The sequence below is a fragment of the Aegilops tauschii genome, chromosome 2, assembly GCF_002575655.3.
Source record: "Aegilops tauschii subsp. strangulata cultivar AL8/78 chromosome 2, Aet v6.0, whole genome shotgun sequence".
Classification (NCBI taxonomy): Eukaryota; Viridiplantae; Streptophyta; class Magnoliopsida; order Poales; family Poaceae; genus Aegilops; species Aegilops tauschii.
The window spans coordinates 347,072,718-347,092,624 of NC_053036.3; the positions used below are offsets into that span (position 1 = coordinate 347,072,718).

Below are 19,907 nucleotides of genomic sequence, written 5' to 3' on the forward strand. Positions count from 1 at the left end.
ACATGAGTTTGATGTGGAAGTTGAACTTGGAATGCCGGGCTTGCGTGTGAACTATACCATGTCCAATGCTTCGTCTGTTATTGTTTGGAAAGTAATTGTTGTTATTACATGACCCAAAAAAAACATTTTGTGCCACATCAGTAGATGCACGGACATCACAACAGTCATGCTGACTGGATAAACATTTGAACCTCGCTATTATGAAGGAAATTTTGTATTGACAACAGTTTTAGATAGCAGGAGACGCCTAGCCTGCTCTGCCTTTGCTAGCTTATTTCTGGCTTCTTCCATCTCTTCTTTGGCTTGGGTGAAGAGAGCATCTGATTGCTCTTTTCGCTTCTTCAGGAACTTAGCTACATTCTCAAGGTTTGCTGCACGCTTTCTTTCAGCCTTTACTAATGCCACGAGGACACGAACAGCTGACGACTCCACCTGGCTTGTGTGTAATCCAGCATCATCTGGGAATTTGCACCTTGTGTCTAATCCAGCATCATTAGGGAACTGGCACCTTGTGTGTAATCCAGCCTCATTTTGGAAACATGATCTCGAGGTTGACCATACTTCCCTCCTCGCAGGAACTGCATCCTGACATGAAGTTACTTCTTTTATAGATCAATACTCAGAGCAACCTAGATCCATTTAGTAGAAGCCAGATAAACAGAACTCGGAGAAGTGAATTCAAAAGGAAAAAAATAAAAACAGACTACAAGGTGAGAACATCCACTTCCTACATCAAGCTAAAAACGAAAGCATTAGGACGATTAAGACTCTTCTTATTACACATCGAAGAACACCACGCTTAAGAGAAACAGAAACTACAACATATACACATTGAAGAACACGAGGCTACACGAAAGTAATTGAAAGGGTGTTACTTACCAAAGCTCGTTTTACAGGTTCGGTGCAGCTCCTCTTTAACTTGCCACGCTCCTTGAGGATGAATATCCCGTGTTTGGTCTTCATTGCTCCTCTGCATGTTCGCACTCGTGGTTTTAAATCTCAACATGGCAAGAAAAATAAACTGCTAGTAATACTCGCGCATCTTGTGGGCAACATTAAAGCACTCGTCTGCCATGTTAGAGCATCTCCAACAGAATCGCAACGCGCGGCGCTTTAAAAAAAGCGTTTACAGTGCTGAGATCGATAAGTAGATACTAGAGAGTAGAGCATAGTTCTCAGCATAGATAGATAAAAAAGATAATTCAACTACTCCTCGTCGTCCGACTCCTCCTCGGTGATGTCCTCCTCCGACGTCTGACTGTAGGCGTGAAGATACCAATCGTCGTCGGATTCCTAGGGCGACGCTGCTCCTAGCCTCATGTTGAATTGAGCGTCCACTTTTCGCCTACGCTTGTCCTCGCGATAGGCGGCTCGCTCCGCCCTCCTCTTATCCCTCTCCGCCCTCCTTTGCGCGTAGAACTCGTGCTCTTTGATGATGTCCTGCGGGAAGTGTTGGCGCCACAGCGCCATGGCTTCCTCGTCCATCTCGGTGATACCGAGATGGTGCTCCCGCCTCCGGTTGTCGCGACAATCCTCGTCGATGCTAAGCCGCGGCAGAGGTGCGAGCTCCTGCGCCCGCTCCCGCGTCGGCACGTTGGGGAAGTTCAATGTTCTACGAGGCCACAGGAGGCGCCACACCGCCGCGTTGTACATGCGGGCGGCCTCGTTGGCGGTGTCGAAATTGCCGACGCCGAGGCGAATCCGGCGGAACCGGATCTCGGCGGAGAAGCCGCCGGAGGGGCCCGCGCGGACGCCGCGGTATCCCCAAGTTTCCCGGCGACGCGGCGGCATGGTGGCGCGGCGGCGGCGAGGCAAAAAAGAGCGGGGAGAGAGCGGTGGCGAGGCACAGAGCGGGGAGAGAGCGGTGGCAAGGCACAGAGCGGTGGGAGGGCGTTGGATTTTATAAAGCGCCGGATGCCACGCGCCAAAACTAGCGCACGCCCGACCGCTTTTTCCCGCGCGTGCGCGATCCTTTCCCGACGTCTCTGCTATCTCTACTCTCTTCTCTACTGTTATATTTATATTTAATATTTATCTCTACTTCCTTTACTATCTACTTTTTTTTCTCTATAATTTTTTTTCTTGCAATATAGGCCGTTCGATTTATATCTGACAGATAGGAAGGAAACAAATGGGAATTTTGCAAAAAGATACCCATACCCCTCTCTAGATTTGCAAATAAGGCCTTCCCTCGTTCATCCTTTTCTCCCACAAGATAAACTACTCATACAAATGCATCTTGATGCGTGCAACGCATGGGCATCTTGCTAGTTCTAAAAACCTTTCCATCATTTGCCACACTACTGGTTGCAGATGAAAAACCTACCCAAGCACAGCGCGATACAGGAGCGACGCACAATTACAAGCTGATATTCTGTTGGACAATGGAGGCTATAGCCAATTACTTTTACGGGAATAATAGCACCCAGGAAATTTGAAGGGTAGGTATGAACAAAATTGGAACTACACATGTACTGCTAAGTGATTCAATACACACATTACCAATCGAGGAGGAGAACGATGGTCGCGGCGGCCTCTGTGAGTCATGGTCGGCAACGGGAGTCAGTTCATTGTCCACGACGGTGGTACTTCTGCGCTTGGCGTCGGCTTCCGGGAAGCAGATCCGAGACCGTGGAAGACGATGCCGGGGAAGAGGCTCCGTGTACGACGATGACGGTGGACCGGCTCCAGTGCGGCGTACGAGGTCGTCGATGAGGCAGATGCGCTACGGTGGACGAGTGCGCCGATGTAAAGGGGAGGAGCACGAAGGCTGCGGTGCCATGGAGAAGTCTATTTTGCGGTGGGGATAGAAAATGGGGAGTATTCAGGTGTACTACTCTGGGTGCCGGGGTGGGGTTGGCTGGGTAGGGTGAACCTGAAGTTACGAAAACAGCCCCCTACCAAGCGTCATCCGTAGGCCTGTTCCGAAGACTATGATGGTAACTTCCCATTGCTCGAATCAGGGTCGCGGGAGATTTTCCCGCCGACCTCAAAATTTTGTGACACTGGACTCCCCGTGTGGCGTGTTGAGTGATTCGGCTAAGCAACTAGCGAGTAGTAGTAGTAAACTCTGCATATTAGGTTTGACCGAAGTCAAACTTCCTAAAGTTTGACCAAGTTTATAGAAAAATATAAACATTTACCATAAAAAATATGTATGATGTGAAAGTACATTCAATAATGAATCTAACGGTATTTATTTGTTATTGTATATGTTAATATTTTTTGTTATAAGCTTTCTCTGAGTTTACAAAACCTGACTTTGACCAATGCTAATACGCGGACTTAAATAAAAACGGAGGGAGTACACATTTGTTTTCTTAGTTTGTAGTGAACTAATCATTTGTTGAAATTGTGAAATAAATATATTAGGCTATTGACTTCGAATGTAATGGTCTATACAATTCAATAGTTACAATGATTGTTGAATCCCAAGATGTATACAAGGTTTATAGTACTTCACAACATGCTCAAACTCACATACACACACAAAGTAAACTAGAAGACCATTCTCTCATGTATACACAACATATCGGCATCTGTCTATGTCTCACTCATGCATGATCATTTGCACATTCACACCTCTCTATGCTTGTATCACACGCACACCCTCTCCACATTGCCCTTCCGCCACAACACACATATGGACACATACACACGTTCTCTCTCAGTCACACACACAAAATCAGTATTAAAAAAACTAGGGCGCACCTAAAACGTCCAAATCCAAATAAACACGAACTGGACCTAAATTCAAATATATGGAAATATTTCAGCATCAAGAACTTTCACAGGAAAAAAAAGTTGAGTAATATTTGAGGATTGTTTTCACACACACAAAAAGGTTCGGTGGATGTCCTTCGAGCGCGACACGGTGACGCACCGTTCGATCGACCGCGCGGCCGCGGTTGACGCGCTTGCACAGGATTCCGTATCGTGGCTGTGGTACTAACTAATAAAAGCGCTGCCTAAGTCTAATGTTTACGTGTACTAGTATGGTTTTCTTTTAAGTTTGACCAACCTTATATATAAAACTAAAGTAAGCTCCCACACGCGCACTCATCAATGTGCCGCCGCCGCCGTTGCGCATGCCGGCGCCCGCCTGCTCCGGCCAACAATTTCTCGCCCATCACCGCCGTGTCGCCGCCATCCCTGTGCCATGAAGCCGAAGGCTCGCCCTCTCACGTCGTCTGCAGTCCCTCCTCGCGATGTCGCCGCGCTGCCAAGCACGCGAGCAGCTGTGGAGCCGCATCTATGCACGCAGCGTACGAAGAGGAGGATGAGCGCGTGCTCCAGCACGCCGGCGAGGAGGAACTAGCGTGTCATTGTCGTCCCCGCCCGCGCGGAGGAAGCGCACATGGTGGCTGTCGCGGCGGAAGCCGGTCGCGCGCGCGTCGAGCCCGCAAACCGGTTGCGGACGCGGAATCTACCTTCAAGACCTTAAATGCCACGTGGATCCTGCAATCTGAAGGAGCAATTTGGGTCAGTCGACTCATGTGAGTCGTTTGATGCAACATGGATGCTAGAAGGGCTTCTTCCACCTCTTCTGCCGCCTTCTTCCTTCGCTCCGTTGAACTTCTTTCACAAATCGACTGACCCAAATTATACTACTAGTACGAACGTATTAAGTACAGTAGGAACATGAAGATACGAGCAGTAGTACCAACTGCAAGAAGAACAGTAGTAAGACATAGTACTAGTACTACTGTACGTACTAAAGAGTGCAAATAACGAGAAAGAACATAAACATAGTTTTGCTGGGGCCTCAACACAACACACCCTTGAAAATAAACTAAGCAACTAGTCCGCTTGACACTGCAGTAGAACCAGCATGTGCGACGGCACTGCCACCTACTCGGAGTCCGAGTCCACGTCCTCGACTTCGTCCTCGTCCCTCTTCCTCTTCCTCTTCGCCGACGCTTCTTTGCTTGAACCGGACACTAGGCTCTGCTTCTTCATCCAACCCTTGTAGATATTTAAACAAAGGTAGGCATCCATTGCTGCGTACAGGATGTGATCTTCATCTAATGTCTTCGACTCCCGTGCATGATGAAACTCATGATGAGGTTTCTTCAGTTTAGCGTACGAAGGATCAATCATGGATGCTGCCAGGGTCAGCATTGAAGGTTGAGAGGAGGACACCAGGCTTGCCTTCTGGAGATCGAAGGGCTGGCCTACAACGAGACCTATCCGACGCAGGACATCCATGTCGTTCTTAAAGCCTACAGTAATGAATTTCACTCTTTTGTCCTTGAGGAAGTTCTTAAAATCCTGGCACTCAACGTCGGCATGGCATATGTGGTAGACCAAGCAAACTTTATGTACGCAAACCTGGATCACGGCGGGCTTCTTCCTCTCTTCGTCCTTTAGATCCTTCTCTCGTCCCAGGACTGTGGTGTACTCAACATCTAGCCCAGCGACCCACTCATCCGTTGAACTGTTGAACATGCGTAGGAAGCGAGCAAGCCATGCTTTCACCGTCTCCGATCCACGTGTGTAGATGACGATGAACTGATCGCCGGTGATGGCTCTAACCTGGTACTCAGCAGCGACCATGGAGATTTGGGAGGCCATGGATTTTGGAGGAGGGTTAGGAGAAGTTGAACTGTTGTACCCCGCAAAAAAAACTGGGATCGAACTAATGTGAAGGACGGGACGACTGGGAGCGAACTGTTGTAAGGTAGAAGACGGGGACGAGTAGGGCGTGCGAACGGCGTGGGGTTGCTGGCTTGCCCGGTGGATAAACGGCTGCAAGCGCCCAAAGAGTTCTCGAGAACTATGCGGGACCCACTAGATGTCATGTCTACTAGACCCATATCGTAGGCCTGACGGTATAGCTTCTGCCTGTTCGCACGTCATGCCGGCGCGTGGATGTAACTTCACTTAATTCTGTCAAACGTCATGCCTCCCACGACCTTCGCCTCCCTCGCGCGGTCGCGCCCTTTGAGACTTCGACCGGCTATAAATGAGCAATTTTTTTGCCCTTTTTTAGACAAGCAATTTTTTTTGCCTACTCCGCATGCATGATACTCGCTCTGGTCCTTTTTACTCCCGTCAACCGTTTGCAAAGTGTTTGACCAAATTTATACTTTTTTTGAACACCACCTTATATTAATTAACCAGCCACACCAGTACACTCATTCGATACAATATTCACCACACAGGGCGGTACGTTATTTACAAGAATACCATCTAATCTATTGTCAAAGCTATACTTAGCGATTAAGTGTGCCACCTTATTGGCCGAACGGCTAATCTTTGACAATTGAAGATTGTTGATCAACTTCGAGATGCTCAACGCTTTCATCTTCAGGTCATGCATAGCAGACCTGTCATAGTCCCCCGATGCAAGAGACGCTACCACAAAAGCGCAATCAGTCTCTAAATTACAGGATTATGAAGAGAAATACCTATGTAGAGACCGGCAATGCAAGCCCTAAGCTCCGCTTCCTCCACGCTTTGACAGGCATCAATGAAATCCCACGACCAAATTTATACTAAAAATATCAATATCTACAATACTGATTATAATGAGTATAAGAGAGAGATGATTATAGTAACATAGGTAGATACCGTAACATAATAAATGTGATGCTACTATGTGTCATGCATGGCAATAAATGAAACCACCAATGATACTAATCTATGATACTATGCACTATAGAGGTAGTAACATAGACTAGTAACATATGCATGTTACTAGTCTAAGTTACTCCCCACTATGACCAGCCTTAGAGTACCACTACCTCCCTTCTAGTTTAAAGGGCTTGATTCAAAAATTTCACCTACTCGTAGCAAGATAGTAGAGGCAGTGGAATAGTTTTTGAAGTCTGCAAAAGTACTCAACTAGTGTTGTCGTTCTTCACAAAAAAATGTGTTTACCAATGCATGCATGAACACTAGTTACTCTAACCCCCCTCTCTTCTTTAATTCTTTGCCACATCAGCATGTTTGCTATTCCCGTGTGCATGATACCAGCTAAGATACCACCATTATGGCCAGCCTTAATCATCGCATGCAAGAATTTAGTGCACCTTGAAATATGAACATGTGTGGGGCGTGTATGTTTTTAATGACTTGAGACTATACCTAGCCCGGCATGCAAGATGACTTATTATGCACCGTTCCCCATACCTGCAGGAAGCCCGTTCGTATCCAAATCTTTTCCTCTCCATGTGTGGAAACAATATGCCTGCCAAACTCTCCTTCTCCCTCCGGCAGTCCCACCACTCCACCCCGTGTGAAAAAAGCTACATGCATGACTCTCCTCCCCCCACGCCCGTCCAATCCGTTGTGACCAGCAATATTTCCACCCCTTCGCTCCCCCGTAATTTACTGCAACAAATACGCCCAAGTAGCTGTTACTTAACTGCAGGTGCATTGGGTCACTGACATATGGACCCAACAGGGGTCTGGCCCACATGTCAGTGACGCAACTGGACCTGCAGTTAAGTCAGTGCAGCTCAGTCCATATCTTATGTAGGTGTGCCATTGCTCGCTATAAATACTGCGCCTCCCACGACATCGCTATCTCCTCCCCCTCACGTTCACGTTCATCGCTATCTCCTCCCCCTCCCTCTCACGTCGACCACCATGGCATCGCCCCTCCCAAGCCCTAGGAGCCCCTCGCTGCACCGCGCGGACGGTCACGTGTCGCCGTTCCGTTCCTCGCCGGCACTAGTCGAGGAGGACGCGTCGGTGTTCCGCTCCTCGCCGCTACGCGATGCGTCGCCGTTCCGTTCCTCGCCGCCACTAGTCGAGGAGGACGCGTCGGCGTTCCGCTCCTCGCCGCGACGCGTCGAGGTGGACGCGTCGGCGTTCCCCATCTCGCCAGCACGCGCGCCGGAGGACGCATCGGCTCCCCGCTATGAGGAGAACACCGCGCCGCCCGCCGAACCCCCCCAGCCTTGAGGAGCTTTGGAAAGAAATGGCTGTCGCCTTGTGGGAGGCTTTGCCTCCAGCAGAGCGCGCCAAAATAGAGGCGGAGAAGAAGGCCGAGGAAGAGAAGCGCACCACGAAACAAGCTACCTAGGAGGCCTATGTCGCGTCCGAGAGAGTCAGGCAATTGGCTCTTTGGCAGAAGGCTCATGCGAGGGCCGTGAGTGTGGCGGAGGACACCCATGCCGATGCGCTGAGTGCAGTCAGGCCCAAGCGCCTCATCTACGCTTGGCGGTACGTGGACCGGGTGCACGCTTCCAGCGAGGAGGAGTACCTGTTGGCGCCGGATCACCACACCGATGAGATCGCGCTCGCCCGCCGGCAAGCCGCCAATCAGCACCTCGCGAGTTGCGAGGCTGAGGAAGAGGCGTTGTGTCAGCGCGCTGGGAAACGGCCGCGCACCAGGGCACTCGTGGTGCGCCGCAAGCACTCCTGCGAGTGCCGTGGCTTTTAGGAGGAGTATAATTTTTGTTTCGTAAGGCGATCTCATTAGTTTTGGGACGCAAATGATAAATCCCAAACGTTTAGGAATTTTTAGCGTCCTTAATTAAGTATGTAAAAGGGAAAGTTTGGAAACCTTGTGTATTCGTACGCATTTTGCAAGTACGTGCATATAGCACAAACTTTACTATATACTATCGCACTACATGTCTCTCTCGATATATGCTTGCAGACTGTGCTACTCCCTCCGTCCAGGTCAATAAGTCGTCTTTGGTTCTGCACCGTGACCAAGAAGGAGGGAAGACTTATACACCTAGACGGAGGGAGTACTACTATTACTTATGTACGTGCAAATGCACGTTTTAACATTACGATGCGGTTTTTGTAAAAGTAGAAAAACAGCACTAGTCAAGCTTGTGAAACGATTCAATGCAAAACAAATGCAAAAATGCTCGTTTGATTGTTTACTTTTAGCTTCCTTCTCTGTGGTTATTTCTCTGTCGTACTTTGTACAGAGTATCTCACTGGTTGGAAAGGCATGCAAATTCCCAAACCGCTTCCTACACCCTGTATCGAATTTTTTGCCTAACAAGTTGTGCCGTGCAATTGGAATTCCAACTTGAGTACTACTACTAGTAGGAGTACCAGGGGCCAGTTCTTTTAGGCTTCTAGATTAGTAATCCCATAAGAGCAAGTACAATAGAGCTGAGTCAGCGGGCTATAAGAAATAAACTAGTATATTTCTGCTTAGTTGGAGGAAAGAGAAGAGGAGAGAGAAGGTAAGCGGGCTCTTCGTGAAGAGCCAGCTCTAGCACGTGCTCCTAGGCAATTTGTGAGAATGAGAAGTGGGCCACATAATAAAAAAAGTAGTACACTCTTTTGATCTATTATTGTACATGTTGGCTATAAGATGGGCTGTAGATGACATGGCACTGGCTTATAGCCAGCAGCTGGCTATACTATTAACCATGCTCTAACTACTACCTCCGTCCTGGTTTATTGGTCCCCATTGTAATCTGTGTCAAATCTTGATCATAAATTTAACTAATGAAATGTTAGTGCATGTCACATGCAATACTCCATCCGTCTAGGTGAGTAAGTCATCTTAGGCTGTGCACCGTGACCAAGGAGGAGGAGAAAACGAGAAATGTTAATGTTTATTTGCTAATTAATACTATTGCATGCAATGAACTAACCACTGCATGTCGTGTTTGATATCTCAAGTCATTAAAAGCATGCACACTCTTTATCTCTTATTGGTTGATATGTCAAGAAACAAGAAACGAGGTAGAAGTTAATGCACCGCGCCTAAGTGTTTTGGGATTATTTGGTTTTCGTAAGATGACTTACACACCTGGATGGAGGGATTACAATGGTGAGGAATAAACCAGTTAAATCTTTGGTCAAAATTTAGCACAAATTACAATGGTGAGGAATAAACCAAGAGGGAGTAGTAGTTTAGAAGCCCAAATAAATGAGTGAGGCGCCTTATTGTTACTCTCCACTGTGACTAGTCTTGTGGGAAAAGCTGGGGAAACCGCCAAAAGAACTGGCCCTAGGAGTAGTAGCTAGGGATCGAGTGTGCGAGATGAACCGGAGAAAGTAAATGCAGAGAGATGAAATGCAAAAAAGACGGAGGGATGTGATGGTTGCTTGTCCATTTATTTTACCAGGCCACTTATTACTGGGAGTGGTTGGGTTTTGTGATATGACGGCTTTACTGCCGCGCCACGAGCGGGGTGAGAGGTGAGACTCCCGTGCAGCGCCGCCCTCTACACTTGTACTACATCGGTCGTGGTTTATTAGTCCCCCATTGAATTTGACTGAAGATTTAACTGATAAAATGTTAGTGCATGTCCACAAAAACTATATTGTTGGATTCGTATTTGAACATAGTTTTGAATGATATAATTTTAGGTGACATGCATCAGCATTTATCGTACTATATATAATGTTAGTTCAATTTTTGGTCGTACTAATCTATAGTAGTAAGGTGCCCGTGCGTTGCACCGAACAGTGAAATGCATTGATCGGGGAGTTGTCTATTTTGACAAAGGATGTGTGGGTCATCTCATGTGTAACGGGTATCGATAGGTTTCTTCGGATATTATTTCATCTCTAGAGCTCACAAACATCCGGGTGAAATAGATAAAAAGGTATCTTTTGCAAACAAAAGCGTTCAACTGTTCAACCTGCATCCAAAACTTGTGAAGAAATAACACTTATTGTGCTTTGCAAGAAATGATCTTTAAGAATTAGTTTTTGAGTATCGATTGTTATACATGTTGGCTACAGATGACATGGCACTTTCTTATAGTCAACAATTGGCTATACTATTAAGTAATATTAACCATGCCTTTATACACCTAGACGGAGGGATTAAATCAGGATGACTTGCAAGCAGGCAGAGGAGATGTAAGAAATGGTTCATCGTAAGTCTTTCACCAGTACTGTAGTAAAAATTCATACATGGAAGATTCTAGACTAAACCATAAACGGATGCACTTTTATTCATGCGCGATACTCCAATAGAGCAAGATCCTGCATGGAAGTCTCCACATGCTTAGACAGCGGATTAATTGAGCGAAGACTAATGATCAACATTTAACTTGATAATGCGTACTTCCAGGTGAACCTCCTTGGAGTCCCCGTGCACCGCGTCGGCGGGTAAAGGAGGCCATGGGTTTTCCAAGTCCACATTGGCGGGATAGTCCCAGCTCCCCAGAGTCCAAGTCCGTTCGATGAGGCCGGTGTCGCTGCCCACGCGACCCGGAGGGGTAGTAACATTGACCACGCACCCGTACATCGGCCTTGTGTCAGTGTCAGCGTCACCGGCGTCGCCCCTGACGCACATTATAGAGACGGGGCGGCGGCCTGCACGGGCCTCGCCGGTGCCCACGATCAAGAGGAAGACGCTGCCGTCCTCCTCCGAGACTAGCAGGCGGCGGTGATCCTCCACTGACTCCGGCATGGTGAACGGCTAGCACGTCTCGTACTTGATGTTCTCCGCCAAGGGCCAGCAGTGACCGCTACATGCATCCGTGAGGTGATGCACCATGTCCGCTGGCAAGCCACAAAACGGCATCGGGCACTCATAGTAGTGGACGAAGGGCTCCTTGGAGGCATCGACCAGGCCGTCCATGAAACGGGAGTGGCTGTAGGGGACGTTGCGACAGTTGAATATATGAGCAAGTTACTATGAGATTTAATCCGAATAAGCACAAAATAAATCATGACGGCTATAACAGAGATGAAACTAATCATGTGGACTAGCATAGTAGTAGGATACAGAGTAGAAACATGAATTCTACCACGATTTCGAACAGGAAGGACAGAAACACATACGGTGCAACGGGAGCAGCACCGTTGGCGTTGAGGTTGTCGCCCATGTCCAAACACCATGTAGACACGGTCTTTGAGCACGGTTCATAGTCGTTCCATGCTCGGGCATTGAAGTTTGTAACTATTTTAGATTAGAATATACTACTCCTTCGGTGCTAGTAGTAGAGCAGAGTCCTACTCTACTACTCTACTCAAGCAAGTTAGGGCATAGCACTGTAGGGAGTACCAGTACTATGATCACTCATGCAAGTTGTCTGGCATCGACATGACCCTACGCTGCTGGTATGTGTCTCGTAAGTCAAGCGGCGTGCTGTAGTCATCATCACCTGTCCACTTCCCGCAGCACATATTCGCTTCTCCATCTTTGTCCGCACATAATCTCGTCCAATCTTCCATCCCCGCTAACAATGGCAGAACCGAGCAGCGTCTGCCGAAAGAGTGGCTGGAATTCGCTCCCCACAGAGGTAATCAAGCTCATTGTTTTGCGTGTGGACAATCTCAGTACCATGCCGCTCGCCGCGTGCTCGTCGGGGCTGTACTGTTTACTCAAAGCCCTCGGGCCGGAGCTTTTTAAGCCAGCTTCTTGCTTGCTGATGCTGCCTGATCTTCAGAAACGGCGTGTCACGCAGCATAACAATCGTAGGGTGGCGAGCATCAACCCCCTTGACTACGATCCGATCCCTGTCAGCCTCAACTACATTAACGGTATGTACTAGGTCGGCATGAACACGTCTTGGATGGTGCTCGTCGACGGTCGCGGCAGCTGGATGCTCGTGGAGGTCTACACCCGGTGATTGATCCCCCTTCCTTCGATTAACATTGCACTGCTTTGGTACCGCGGCCCAGAATACTCGGAATCTTACAGTAGCCAACATGATACCAAGTTTGATTTGCTCAAGGTTGTAATCTGCCAAGTGCCCACAAGATCTGCGAATTATAAAGACTTCAGGCTAATTGCGTTCTTCAACCGCGGTCTCGCCTATCTGACAGGTCACTGCGGTAAGTGGATAAATCTGCACGTCCATCACAGGATCATACATCCTCCATGGTTCTCTGATGCCATTGAACACAAGGGCTTCATTTACGCTATCGACTCCTTCTATGGCTGGACATATTGCTGGCCTACTCCAGTCATCGCTACAAACGGCTGTTACAGCAGTATGTTACTTTCCTATGATATCATGATGGCTTGCTTATATTACTGTCAACATTTGCTGAAAAAATATTCATGCTCATAACATGTTGTTCTTAAGATTGACTAAATCAAGAGCCCTTTTTTATTTGACTCCAACTTGATATGATGTTGTAGGCCGCCTGGTGTCCCTACCCTTCCTAATCCCAGAACCTTTCAAAGAAAAGCGGTATGGCAGTTGCAGGTGGTTCCTGGCTCGATCAGACGACGGCGAAAGATTGATGATCGTTCGCACGTACCGGACGTGTTGTTTCGCGGAATACAATCACAGTCATTGCAAGGTCTTTGAGCAGGATCCCAGCTTCTCTGGGCCTTCAGGAATTTTTGACTGGAGGCTAGTAAGTAGCCTTGGTACACGCTCTCTGTTTGTCGGACTGAATTATCCGATTAACCAGGAGATAACCGACGGCAAGGATCATGATGGCAGCGCGGTTTCGTTCATCAGGCAAAACTGTGTGTACACAGCGTACCATGCGTCTCTGCATGCACCATACCCTGATATGTGCCACCACGCTCTGCAGCCCAAAGTAGGAGAGAGGGTCGCAAGTATCAGACTTCGACCTGCTGGCTGGAGTTTCCCCCGCCAGGCACCCATCTGGTTCAAGCCGTCAGCCAATCTCCACAGCTTAATAAATAGTAACGTCTAACTGAGCCAGTTAGTTAGATGGGTACACTTGGTGTAGTAGGATCTTTATTTAGTTTGATGCATACACTTGTTCTTTTTTGATAGCCCTTTTGTAATGATGGCTGATGTTTGGTTTGGAAGAGAGAGCTGCGTCTTCACTCTTCTGGCCTGCTTACTGCTTCTGTTGCACCCCCAGCCCTGGTTGCTGCAGCTGTTTTCAATGTACAATCAGTAGTATACTTCATCTGTTGGTTGAATAAATGTGTTGTTAGAACGACAAACACAATGTTTTGGAAGTCGTTGCACGGTTCGATCCTTTAGTGCCCCGTACCGTACATAGCGCATACTATTTTTTCGTACGGAACACATTTTCCACTTGTTGATAACATGCAGCCCACTGATGAAGGCCCAATAGAGAAGCCCATAATTAACTGGAAGGGAGGCTCTCACATGAATCTGGCCCAGGTACATGCTCATGGTCCCCTAAACATAAATAAGTAAATAAATAAATAAAGCTAAATGCTCATGCAACCAGTTCTTTGGGAAAATAGGTAGCCCAGTATTTCTTTTTGAAGAATACCCAAGCTAGGCCTATTTGTTTTCTCCGAATTACTGGGCTGCAAATCTTTCAAGACGAGGAGGGATGCATTCCGGTCTGGCTTAAGAGTATGGTCAATGTCTGTTAAAAGTAATATCAAAAGGGGTTGAAAATTCCAAAAAAATATAGCAAATGGGATATAAGTTTCTTTTTTTGTTTTTGTTCTTCACTGATATCTTATACGTATTTCATTGGATTTAACATGACATAGTACTAATTTATTTTTAAATTTGTTTTAGTATGGCTATTAATTTTTGGATTAAGAATATTTCGTTCCCCAGCAAAAATTTGTGAATTTTCAAAATTTCCCACATATTTAGTTAATTTTTTGACCCTGGTACTGACCAGAAAATGACCAGCAATTCTAAAAATGGAAAACGGGCTGCAATAAATTCCATAGGAATTAGAAAATGAGTAAAAATTATAAAAATAATTGCAAATGGGCTGTACACGCCACAGATTTCGAGGCTGACTTGTTTACGCAAGGCTTTGTCAGTGAAGACACGATTCTAGCAGCAGTGACTGTTGGATGTCCATCCAACGGCCGACGTGCTTCTTCAATCTCTGATCTTCCTGCTCCAGCCGCCTAAACTAGCGCCGGCGGGACTGCCTGCTCCTTCCTGTTGTGGCCCGCTGTGATGCCACGCAGGCTTCCCCGGCCCACCCTACTCCCTCCGCTAGCCTGGCCGCACGCAATCAACTGCCTCCTTATTACGCGAAAAAAAATGATTCCTCCCACGGACATCTGGGGCGCACCGGTTGGGAGGCTGACCTGTGGGCCTACTAAGTTGACGCGTACGCAGGGCTTGTCAACTTAGTCAACAAACAATTCTAGCAGCAGTAACCATTGGATTTGAATCGAACGGTCCTGCTGCTTCTTCAATTGCTGCTCTTCTTGCACCAGCCCCCCAAACCAGCGCCGGGGAGACCGCCTGCTCCTACCTCCAGTGGTCGGCTGTGCTGCCGTTGAGGCCTCATCGCCCCCTACTACTCCCACCGCTAGCCAGGCCCTGCGGTGACGGTAGCCTCACACCGCAGCCGAACCAGTGAACCCTCGTACTCCTCTCCGCGTGGGCATCCACTGCCGCGTCTTCCCCGGCCCCGTGTCGTCCCCTTCCTAGGCCTCGCCGTCGTCCACCGCCTTGGTGCTCTCGGCGCGGCGTGGTCAACGTGGTCAACGACATTCCATCGGAAGAGTTCTGTACGTGGAGAGGCTGACAGCTGGGTCCACGGCCACAGCCCAGTTTTTTTGTGATTTGCCAAGTAAGTCGCTTTGTCAGGCCTGTTGGGCTACAAATCTTTCAAGACGAGGAGAGCTTTCATTCGGCTGGCCGAGAAAATGGCCCATCAGTAATGAGAAATGGGTTGTACATTTTGAAAACACATCAAACCAGCAATTAGTTTCAAATATCTTTTTTTCATTTTGAGATTTTAAATTACATTAATTTTTATGCGTGGAGAATTTGTTGGATTTTATATTGATATACATTTATTTTTAAAATCAGTTTGAATGTGAGTCGAAATTTCGGGATTAAAAACAGTTCAAACCGCACCGAAATATGCAAAATTTCGTATAATTTTTTAACCGTGGCCACAATATGGCCTGTAATGCTAACAAAAAGAATATGGGCTCCAAAAAAACCTTAATAATTAGCAAATGGGCTGTAAATTATTAGAAATAATGGCAGATGGGTTGTATGCTATTTTCCACATATTTGAGGCTTTCCTAAAAAAAGTTGACGCACAAGCACTGACTGTTGGATGTCCATCCAACGGCCGTCGTGCTTCTTCAACCTCTGCTCTTCCTGCTCCAGCCGCTCAAACAAGCGCCGGCGGGACTGCCTGCTCCCTCCTCCCCGCAGCCGGCTCTGCTGCCGCGCAGGCCTCACCGCCCTACCGTACTCCCATCGCTGGCCTAGCCATCCCTCTACTCACCCACACCTGTTTTTATTCTCCGGCGACGGCAGACGAACCAGTAAACCCTCGTACAGTCGTACTCCCCTCCGCGTGGGAAACAACTGCCGAGTCTTCCCTGCCTCCGTGTCGTTCCCTTCCTAGGCGTCGCCGTCGTCCATCGCCCTGGTGCTCTCGGCGCGGCTTGGTCAACGTGGTCAACGACCAACATGCATCTGAAGTGGACTATACGTGGAGAGGCCGACAGCTGGGTCCACGGCCGCACGCAAGGAAATGCCTCCTTATTACGCGCAAAATAATGATTCCTCCACCTGACATCAGGGACCCACCGAAAGGGCCTCTGTATTTCGTGAAAAAAACGTTACCGCCGCTGACAGCTCGGACCCACCAGCTATATCTTCGCACGCAAGAAAGTGCCTCCTTATTACGCACAAAAAAATGAATACTCCCCCTGTTAGCTGGGACCCAGTATAGTGGCAGGCTGACTTGTGGGCCTACTAAGTTGACGGGGATGGAGGGCTTTGTCAACTTAGTCAATATGCACGATTCTAGCTCCAGTGACCGTACGATGTCCATCCAACGGCCGTAGTGCTTCTTTCAACCTCTGGTCTTCTTGCTCCAGCCGCCCAAAGCAGCGCCGGTCGTGTCGCATGCTCCTGCCTCCCGTGGCCGGCTGTGCTGCCGCGAAGGCCTCACCGCCCCCTACTATTCCCACCGCTGGCCAGGCCCTGCGGCGACGGCAGCCTCACACCGCAGCCGAACCAGTGAACCCTCGTACTCCTCTCCGCGCGGGCTTCCACTGCCGCGGCTTCCCCGGCTCCCCGTCATCCCCTTCCTAGGCCTCGCCGTCGTCCACCGCCCTGGTGCTCTCGGCGCGGCGTGGTTAACGTGGTCAAGGAATGACTTCCATCGGACGTGGACTGTACGTGGAGAGGCTGACAGCTGGGTCCACGGCCGCAGCAAGGAAGTGCCTCCTTATTACGCGGAAAATAATTATTCCTCCACCGACAGCTGGGACCCACCGGACGGGCCACTGTATTTTGCGAAAAAAACGTTTTCCCCTGACTGCTGGGACCCACCAGCTACATCTTCGCACGCAAGGAAGTGCGTCCGGGCAAAAAAAAACGATTCACCCCCCTGACTGCTGGGACCCACCAGCTACATCTTCGCAGGCAAGGAGGTGCCTGACAGTCGGGACCCACCTGGTCGAAGCGTACGTAGCGTTGTCATTCTGGTCACGAACGTGTACGTACATATATACTGGTGGATGTAGAGGCGTGCACGTGTCGTAGTAGAGGCGCGTACGTGTCGTAGTAGAGGCGCGCAAGTAGCATGTACACGTACGTACAGCGGCCAGGGTGCAAGAAAGAAAATACGGCCACGTATGTGTACATACGGGCGAGGTCTCGAACGCCTACTCGCGCATACGTACGGCCAGGGCTCGTGTACATGGCTAGGTCGGAACGGAGAAACAGCATCGTCGTCGTGTTCATGGGGAGCCAACCGGCTAGGTCGGAACGGAATGCGTCGTCGTGTTCATCGGGAGGGCTTGGACGGAACAGCCGATGGAAACGAGGCATGGCGTACCGCAAAACGGAGGAAACGGCCTTGTGTTTGACCGGCCACGTTTGAAACGGGATCCTGTTCATCGAGAGGGGTTTGGCGTACCGCAAAACGGAGGAAACGGACCTCCTACGGTCGAAACGGGGGTCCTGTTGATCGGGAGGGGTGTGGCGTACCGCAAAACGGAGGAAACGGACTTGTGTTGGAGCGCTACGGTCGAAACGGGGGTCCTGTTCATCGGGAGGGGTGTGGCGTACCGCAAAACGGGACTCCACGGGATACTGTTCATCTCCACCGTCGACCCCCTCCAGCCTCCACGGGCTACTGTTCATCCACCGTCGACCTCCTCCAGCCTCCACCTATGACTGTTCATCAACGGGCTCCTGTTCATCCAGCCTCCACCACGCGCTACTCCACCGGCTACTGTTCCACCAGCCCTCTCCACGGGCTCCTGTTCAACCACCCCTCCACGGGCTACTGTTCATCCAGCCCTCCACCGTCTACTGTTCATTCTGCCCTCCACGGGGTGGTCCTGTTCATCTTGCCCTCCACGGGGTCCTGTTCATCCAGCCCCAACTGGCTCGATCGATCGGGGTCCTGTTCATCCAGAGGCAACACCACGGGGTCCTGTTCATCCACCCCCACCGGGAACTGTTCATCCAAACCCCCCAGCAACGCTCACTGTTCATCCAGAGGCAGCATCGATCAGCTTCAGTTAGCAGCAGTAGCGAAGGAATCGCTCGATCGGGTTCAGTTAACAGCCATCGATCGATCGCTCAGGTTCAGTAACGCGTACCCTGCAGTGCAATCGCTCGGGTTCAGTTAGAGCCCAACGCCTCGCTCGGGTTCAGTTAGGGCCAACGCCTCGCACACACGCGCGTACGTGTACGAGAGAAACGTGCATCGCTCGGCCCCCGACCTCCCACCGTAACCGGGAACTCCCCGAAATTTTCCTCGCCCTCGCTTCTACCATGGTTTTTTCCGTCATGGACGGCCCAAAGAATGTCATGCAGCTGCGTCTCCGGCCCGCCCAGGAAGAAAAGCCCATTTTCTGTCATGGTTTTTTGTCATAGAAGTAGGAGCCCACCACATCTATGATGATACCGGGTTTGTCACAATTATCGTCATAGAAGTGTCATATATATGACAGAAAAAAAATTTCGTTCGGCCCAAAATGTCACGGATGTGTCTTTTTTTGTAGTGATGCTTCAAAATTTTGGAGACACTATCTCATTGGAAAAAGGTGTCAGATATTTACCGACCACAAAAGCCTCAAGTATATATTCACTCAACCGGACTTAAACCTCCGACAGCGAAGATGGCTCGAATTAGTCAAGGATTATGACCTTGGAATTAATTATCATCCGGGTAAGGCCAACATGGTCGGCGATGCCCTCAGCCACAAGCCTGCCAGTCTGAATGCCATGATGGAGTCCTTGCCTCCTGAATTTCAGGAAGAGATCACTCAGCTCAATTTGGTTAATGTGGATACTGGTATTTCTAATATGATGGATGTTACCCCTACTCTCGAGGATGAAATCTGCAGGGCCCAGTCAGACGACCCAGTTCTAGAAAAACATGTCAATCGTATGCTAGAAGGCAAGACCCAGGATTTCTCTAAGGATCAGCAAGGTACACTAAGGTTCCGAGGAAGGATTTGTGTACCTGATCAAGCAGACTTAAGAAAGAAGATCTTGACAGAAGTGCATGAATCTTCGTATTCCATTCACCCCGGAGGTACCAAAATGTACGAAGACCTTCGGCAGATATTTTGGTGGGATGGGATGAAGAAGGACATCGCCTATTTTGTTGCTTGTTGCGATGTATGCAACAAAGTGAAGGCAGAACACCAGAAACTAGCCGGACTCCTCCAACCTCTACCCGTTCCGCAATGGAAGTGGGATGATGTCCGCATGTATTTCCTCACAGGACTACCAAGGACTCACCGAGGCAATGATGCAGTATGGGTCGTGGTGGACACACTGACCAAGTTAGCCCATTTCATTCCCATCCGAACCACGTATCGAGCCGATCAGCTCGCACAATTGTATGTGTCCAGAATAGTCAGTTTGCATGGAGTGCCAAGAACTATCACTTCCGACAGAGGTTCTTTTTTTACCTCGGCTTTCTGGTCACGTCTCCATCAAGCTTTGGGGACCGCACTAAAATATAGCACAGCCTATCATCCTCAGACAGACGGGAAAACCGAGCGAGTAAATCAAATACTTGAAGATATGCTTCGAGCATGTGTTCTAGCCCAAGGACCCAAATGGGAAGATTGTCTGCCATATGCC

General features: G+C 48.9%; 1 protein-coding gene across 1 annotated transcript; it reads left to right on the forward strand.

Moving 5' to 3' along the window:
* The first annotated feature begins 18,992 nt into the window (after window positions 1-18,992).
* On the forward strand, window positions 18,993-19,599 carry LOC141041006 (uncharacterized). The gene is made up of 2 exons (XM_073507118.1): window positions 18,993-19,436; window positions 19,543-19,599. Exons 1-2 carry the CDS (start codon window positions 18,993-18,995, stop codon window positions 19,597-19,599), a joined length of 501 nt encoding a protein of 166 aa, XP_073363219.1.
* Window positions 19,600-19,907: the final 308 nt, after the last annotated feature.